The sequence below is a fragment of the Pundamilia nyererei genome, unplaced genomic scaffold (genome assembly GCF_000239375.1).
Source record: "Pundamilia nyererei isolate P.nyererei 1_Seehausen unplaced genomic scaffold, PunNye1.0 scaffold00115, whole genome shotgun sequence".
In the NCBI taxonomy this organism is placed as follows: Eukaryota; Metazoa; Chordata; class Actinopteri; order Cichliformes; family Cichlidae; genus Pundamilia; species Pundamilia nyererei.
The window spans coordinates 2,049,645-2,056,642 of NW_005187516.1; the positions used below are offsets into that span (position 1 = coordinate 2,049,645).

Here is a 6,998-nt window from a genome sequence, read left to right on the forward strand (position 1 = left end):
CAGCAGCATAGAAACACATCTGAACGCTAAAACACAATTTTAACAAATAAATTCTCATTGTTGAGATGTGGGTTTTTTGCACACCTATAAGTCAGATACAGCTCGGTCGATACGCCATGGTAGTAATAATGGTCATGGATGATATGACGGGAGACTGAGTGAGAAAGGATTTTACTCAGAATTGTGAAAGTGCAGTCCTACTCGGAGCCTTGGAAGGGACAAAATGATGACATCCAAAGTATGAGTAAGCAGTATTGTGTAAGCTAGAGTTCTGAAGCTGTGGGATTTGGTTCCTCAACTGCCACCCAGGTCACTGGCCCGTGAAAGGAATCTTTCTTTGTTGCATTCTGTTTAAGAGAGTTCTCAAAAACTCTTTTAGAGAGTTCTCATCAAAATTTAGTGTAACCATGGTGTGTAGTCAATACAAGCAGTGCTGTAAACGATCTGTCAAGGCTCTCTGTGTGCGGGCAGGCGGAGAAGTGAAGGCAGAGGTAAACTCAGAGAATAATCTCAGCTTTATTGCTGACCAAAACTACAAAACTCAAAATGACACAGGAACAGAACACACAGGCAGGACCGATGGTGAGCAGACGTTAACGACGTGACCCTGCACAGAAGAAAACACAGAAAATAAGTACCAGAGGAAAATGAGGGAATGAGGACCAGATGAGGAACAGAGCTGATACAAATTAAAAGGGAGACATAAAACTAGAGACATTGACATGAGACACAGACTTTCAGAATAAAACAGGAAATCCATAGACCAAAACTCAAATGCACTGAACTAAACTTCTATTAAATACTAGAAATAACAAATTACAAAAACAATACACAAAACCATCACACGGTCAAAGAAATGGTGTATGCAAGGTTGTTTGGAGAAAGAACACAATCGAAAAAGGTGTCTCAGAGAGGAGAGCCATAAAAACAACTGAGCTCTGAGGTCTTTTATAGAGTGTTGGCACACAAACCAGTCACATCAGCCTTCCAATGCCAGCAAATAAGACCTGACACTCAAGCAGACCAAAAAGAAGTCAAGGTGGTGTGGGTCATCACAGAGAAATGTCAGATTTGAATGATGTGTGACAATGTAGAGTGTCATGTGCTGAAAGGGGTTCTTGGGGTCTGGTTCTTGGGGGTTTCTCTGTATTATTGTACGGTCTTTACTGTACAATATAAAGCACCTCAAGGTGACTGTTGTTGTGATTTAGTACTACATAAATAAAACTGAACTTCCATAAAAGCTGAAATTCTCATTATTTTGAAAACAATATTGCTCTGTTAGTCTAACCCCCTCAAATGTGGCAACCATGGAAAGCTAAGGATGACCTCTTGACAGTACAGTAGGACTCATGTAGATTGCATAAATAGTGCTTGAATTAGAGTTTTCAGAGTCATGTCTCCACAAAAGACACCGGTCTTTGGAAGCTCTACCTGAGTAAAGGGGAAGAAGATTGTTTAATCAGGAGCATGTTTTGGTGGGGACGCTACACTGTTACTTGGTTTCTAGCACTACCTGCTTTTCACATTTTTTTTTAATAATAATCCTAATATTAAGCTATTAGTATCGCAAGGTGAGGGTCTTAGACCTTGCCATTTTTAAAGATAAGAAAGACTTTACATACATCTGTATTTAGAAACCAACAGAAAGAAACATTATATTACATGGAAGCAGCTTTCATCCAACTTTGCTTAACCCTTTCATGCATGAATTATGACAACCTCAATCAGGATTGTTTTCTTAAGTATTTTTATTCATCTTTAGGCAGATTGTTGAACTTTTTTTAAAACTGTTTTAAAATGTTTTTTAAAATGTCCACCTGTGGACAACATATGTTTTGACTTATGAATTTGGAAAACGAATAAATAATATACACTGTGTTGTGTTTATGTGCAAGTAAACTATGAACACTGACACAAATACAAGAAAACAGTCTTTGAATAGCTGTCCATTATAGTGGCCACTATATGTGAAATGGTTAAAGAAAATATCTCTTTTTGTCAATTCCTGTAGACTAGAATAGAATTAGAATAGAATTCAACTTTATTGTCATTGCACATGCACAGGTACAGGGCAACGAAATGCAGTTTCACAGGGCCAAGAAAGAATATGATCAAGAAAGAAAAGTTTCAAAAATAATAACATTTACTAAGGCTTTCAGACACTAGCCCTTCAACCAGTCGCTGACACTGGATCACCAGCCATCGGTTGAATCATTCTGCACGACAACACCATCACTCCATTCACTCCACTGAGATGATCCAGAGCAGGTGTTTGTTATTCGTGTCCTCATTCTCAGTTTGTAGGTGCGTGTGGCATCTGAAACTGGCTCTCTGTAAGACTGGTGGGCGATCAAGTATATTGGCTGTTCCTGTTTTGAAAAGAGCCATTAAAAATAAATAAATAAATCTTGGGTTTACCTTAATGTTCCTCTGTACCTCAGACTGCTCTGACTTTCAACTTCTATTGAGTACAGCTAAACCTATCAGAATGTGTTATTTATTGCTTCTGAGAATGGAAAAAAAATGTAACCAGCATTTATCAAAAGATGTTCACATTTTCTACTTTAAAAAGTCATTTTTGTTTTTCTCTAATTAAAACATTAAAAATACTTTAGTCCTCACTGAGTTGAGTTTTTCACCAAGTTTGTCTCATTCATTAATCCTGTCATATGTGCACGAGAAAGATCCGTGATCAGAGATACTGTACCTGATCACCTTTGTCCAGCTGGTATTCAAAACAATAAGAGTTAACGACTTCTCTGGTGCGAGGCAGACCCCATGATACAACCAGGGCTCCACCTTTGACTGACGCATAGATGTTTGGAGGTGGAGAAAGGAGCTCTGTCTCACACACACAGACACACAGACACACATGCACAATTAGTAAAATAACTGGAAACGTTTAATTCTGAACATCTGCTGTAGATTGTGGCTGAAATACACTGGAGTCTGAACTGAAACTTCAGGTTACCACTCCATACCCCCTGTACTTGGCACTAACCCCGAGTTTTAGTCACAGCCTTCAAGATCTCAAAGGACAGAAATTTTTAAATTACTGATGGAGAAAAATTGTCAAAAGCGAGAGAGATATTTGTATTTTTTTTAATATGATCTATAGCATTATCATTTATAACTACTTAATAGTCTTGAAATATTACCCAGCATGTCCATGTCATACACGTAGGTGTAAGACGTCCACTTGTTCTGCATGGACTTGTTCAAATGAAGGATGACTTCTGCCATATTATTGCTGAGAATCAAAGACGCTGATCCAGCTCTTTCCACAGAAGTATAGTTTAGTGACTCAACCAGTATTTCATCATCACAAATGCTGGTAGGGGAGACAGAGGAGATACAGACTCAAAGCAGTGTTTCAGCTTATTGTACCTTATTTGTAAATAAAGCTCTATTTAAAAATAAGAATACCTGATAAACACAGAGAGCTTAGTATCCTTCTCTAAAGTGTTGAATGACCAGGAGCAGTTGAGCTCATTTGTTGGGTAGAGGAGGCAGATAAACTTCTCCTTTATATCTGTAAGGTCTTCATAGGAATCCTGCTGAGCTGAAGTCCGTATGAGAACCATACCCAACTTCACATACAAGATCAGAACATTGAAACATTAACAAACGCACCATATTTATATTTATTAGTTAGAGCCATACATTTTTGGACAGTCTCTGTACACCAACACAATGGTGCTGGAGTAAAGAGTGGCAAGCCATTACAGCCATTTTTATACATAAAATTGTAATTCCTGTCTGGATTTCAATGACTTCCTGATTGTTTAATTTCAAATCGGCTGTAGTTGTGTACAGAGTCAAAACTACAATAACTGTCTCACTGTTCAAATACTTATGGACCTAATGGTACAAGCACCATGTCTGTATGGTCTTTCAAAGATAAAAGGATAGGTTTATTTTCACCTCGTACTGGTCATCCATTTTCTTTTGACAGGCATTCAAAGTGTGGCCCTCAGATTCTTGGGGGAAAGAAGAAGAAGAAGAAGAAAAGGAAATAAAGCTGAACACCACCCTGATTAAAGTAATATTAAAGGAAATCTTTTGTTTAAAAAAAAAACACCAATGATTTAAGGTCAAATGTTTTCATAGCTATTCCTTATAGCCCATTTGTTCACAGAGTGTCTGTGTACATTGTGATTACTCTTTCACTTACCACATTGTGTGAACCACAAAACCAACAAACTGGACCAAATAACAGGATGATGTGGAAACAGCTTCATGGCTGATCTGAGTGATACAAATGTGCACATATACGCATGTATCAATAAGCACGCTGCTGTAGCACTTTTCAAAAAGCATTTTCCTGTATTACTTCCCCCTTTTTACATGCGTACATACGGAAGTTGGGACGTCTCAGTGGTCTCATAATCAAACACAAAGAAACTTCTTTCCTCGTACGAGTTTTACGTCTTCACTAAGTTACACTGACTTGTGAATTTTAACAACATAAATGCAATTTTCCATTGCCACCAACTACTTTTATCCACAGAAAAGAAAGGACATGATACGTTTGCTTTGTTCATACATTCAGAAGATAAATAGCCTCGACTATGATTAACTATTCTGGATTAAAGCTCTCATATGAATCAAATTGAATAAGAAAGTCACCTGTCATGGTTGTGCTATAGTAACAATGCTATAAAAGAAATAATAAAAAGCTGTTACCTTCAGTTGTCCCTCTACTGTCAATGACTGTGATTCTCTGCCTGAGGACAATGACACGTTTCTGAGCAAAGAAGAAGCATGACGTCACGTACTGTAGTTTCAGGAAACCTGGAAATCTTTCTGTGAATTTATTTTGCTTCACTTATGTATGCTGCAACCGCAAGTCAAGTCGACTGATTGATTATCCAATCATTATTTTTAAATTATCCAAAGCTCAGTCATGATGGCCGCAGACTGAACAGAGTATTCCACACATCCCTTTCCCAGTAACACTTTCATTACACACACTTGATACAGTGGGGCCATTGTAAGTTCATGGGTGACATTAGACAGATAGTGAGACACCTCCTTATCAGGGAGAGATAGGCCAACATGTGAGAGTTAGGGAATGTTCTTTGTTTTGGAAGGTTTAAAGACTTCCTCAGAAAACTGTTTGGTGTTTGATCTGAACATTTTCTCCACTGCAGTGTTTTCCTTTTCTTTATTCTTTTAATAATCCTCACTGTACCTCACTTTGTAAACTGACCCCAAAACCCCTTTTGGGTAACTGTGACAGGAAATGATGTGATTCATACATGATGTTATAGCAGACACAATAACCCACTATCACTAGAACGCTGTTCAGTGCTGTCCTCTTGTAATAATGTCCAGTCAGAGATGATGTCACAGCACTGGAAAACTTTATTTATCATTGGCACACATTAAGCACAAACTGTAGCTGGCCAGTAGGGGAGTGGTTCTGAAATTGTAGGAAATAATATAAACATCGTCTTGATGCATTCTCAGTCATCCAGGAAAGTAAATCTCCAAAAAGTTGATTCTGTTGATCTGGATGTAGCGTTTTTTGGGAGAAACGTTTTGTCACTCATCCAAGTGACTTCTTCAGTCTCAAAGAAGAGACTGAACTGCCAGGAGTTGTGGCCCCAAAGTACATCCAGGGAGAAGGTAGTCACTGATACAAGTCAATTCTTGCCGTTATGCTGCGCCATGTGGCATGGGATATAGCAGCTAGTCGGAGTATTCTCAGCTCAATTTTTATTTTAATTTCAATTCAATTTTATTTCTACAGCGGGAAATCACAACAGGAGTCGCCTCAAAGCCCTTTATATTGTAGACCTTACGAAGATACAGTATAGTTTGAAAAAATAACTTCCCCTTTCCAGTCTCTGAATCTCTGTTGTGTAGGCAAGGACATGCTCCAGTGACTTCAACAATCTGCGCTCTGTACTGTGGCGCACAGGGAGAACTGCCTCCTTAGGTGCAGACAGCGTAGACATATTATAAGCCTGTAGGAGCTGTGTTGCATACAGCTTAACTCCACCAATGTCTCAAGAAGCTTAATAGCTTCTTGTCACGACCTGGTGCTGGCTTTGGCAGTGCAAAAGGGTAGCACATCCATTTGCCATAGTCTCTCCAACATCTCAAAACAGGTTTGCATTCTGGGACTGACGGGTGGTGAAATAACACTGGTCCTCAGTCAAGTGCTCCTTAGTCAAGAGTTATTCATCTCTGGCTCGCTTCCACAGCATGTCTTTTAACCTGTCTTCCTTCTTTCTCTTCCCACCCGGTCGTGGCAGATGGCCCCGCCCCTCCCTGAGCCTGGTTCTGTCGGAGGTTTCTTCCTGTTAAAAGGGAGTTTTTGCTTCCCACTGTCGCCAAAGTGCTTGCTCACAGGGGTCATATGATTGTTGGGTTTTTCTCTGTATGTATTATTGTAGCATCTACCTTGCAATGTAAAGCGGCTTGTCTGTGTTTCATGGTGTTATAGTGTGATGATATTTGTGCTTCTTTATATGCTATGGAGTTTTTTGTTTTCTCCTCATGATGACTTCCTTGTTGGAAGTCATCATAGGCAGAAACCCTGTTTTGCCCCTATATGTTACATATCTCACTGTCTATCCCTTTGTTAATGCCTGGCCTGACATTTCTCCCCAATGTAAGTTTGTATATTTTAGGTATTGTCTGTATGGTCAGCTGCAGGCAACTGCAACTGACAAATAAATCTTATCCTTATCATTATAGTGACTGTTGTTGTGATTTGGCCCTGTATAAATAAAAATGAATTGAATTGAATTGCTGCATTACCTCTTGAGCTGGACCTTGTAATGTCCAGCCAAGGTGCATCTTGACACCTGTAGGGCCAAGTCAGACAGGCTCTAACAGGGTGACCACATGTGTGTGGGCTGATCCTGTAGTGCCAGATCCTTAAGATTTCAGAATCAGAATCAGAATCAGAATCAGAATGGGGTTTATTGCCAGATGTTGAGGTTTACAACATTAGGAAATTGCTGCGGTGCTTCAGTGCAAAC

At 39.2% G+C, this 6,998-nt stretch overlaps 1 protein-coding gene across 1 annotated transcript; it reads right to left on the minus strand.

The window, feature by feature from the left end:
* Positions 1-1,769: 1,769 nt before the first annotated feature.
* LOC102201735 (uncharacterized) lies at positions 1,770-4,747 on the minus strand. Its single transcript, XM_005742010.2, has 7 exons — positions 4,690-4,747; positions 4,178-4,251; positions 3,928-3,983; positions 3,430-3,593; positions 3,162-3,334; positions 2,711-2,844; positions 1,770-2,372 (listed from the first exon to the last, which is right to left on the minus strand). Exons 2-7 carry the CDS (start codon positions 4,242-4,244, stop codon positions 2,196-2,198), a joined length of 771 nt encoding a protein of 256 aa, XP_005742067.1. The 5' UTR covers positions 4,245-4,251; positions 4,690-4,747; the 3' UTR covers positions 1,770-2,195.
* Positions 4,748-6,998: the final 2,251 nt, after the last annotated feature.

What these genes read in the sequence shown, in the direction of transcription:
- LOC102201735 (XM_005742010.2), bottom strand. Translation starts at nt 4,244, where the DNA reads ATGAAGCTGTTTCCACATCATCCTGTTATTTGGTCCAGTTTGTTGGTT. An exon ending in GTATGACATGGACATGCTGG is followed by an intron (nt 2,845 to 3,161) that starts GTAATATTTCAA and finishes TGTGTGAGACAG; the next exon opens with AGCTCCTTTCTCCACCTCCA. An exon ending in AGCTGGACAAAGGTGATCAG is followed by an intron (nt 2,373 to 2,710) that starts GTACAGTATCTC and finishes TTTTCAAAACAG; the next exon opens with GAACAGCCAATATACTTGAT.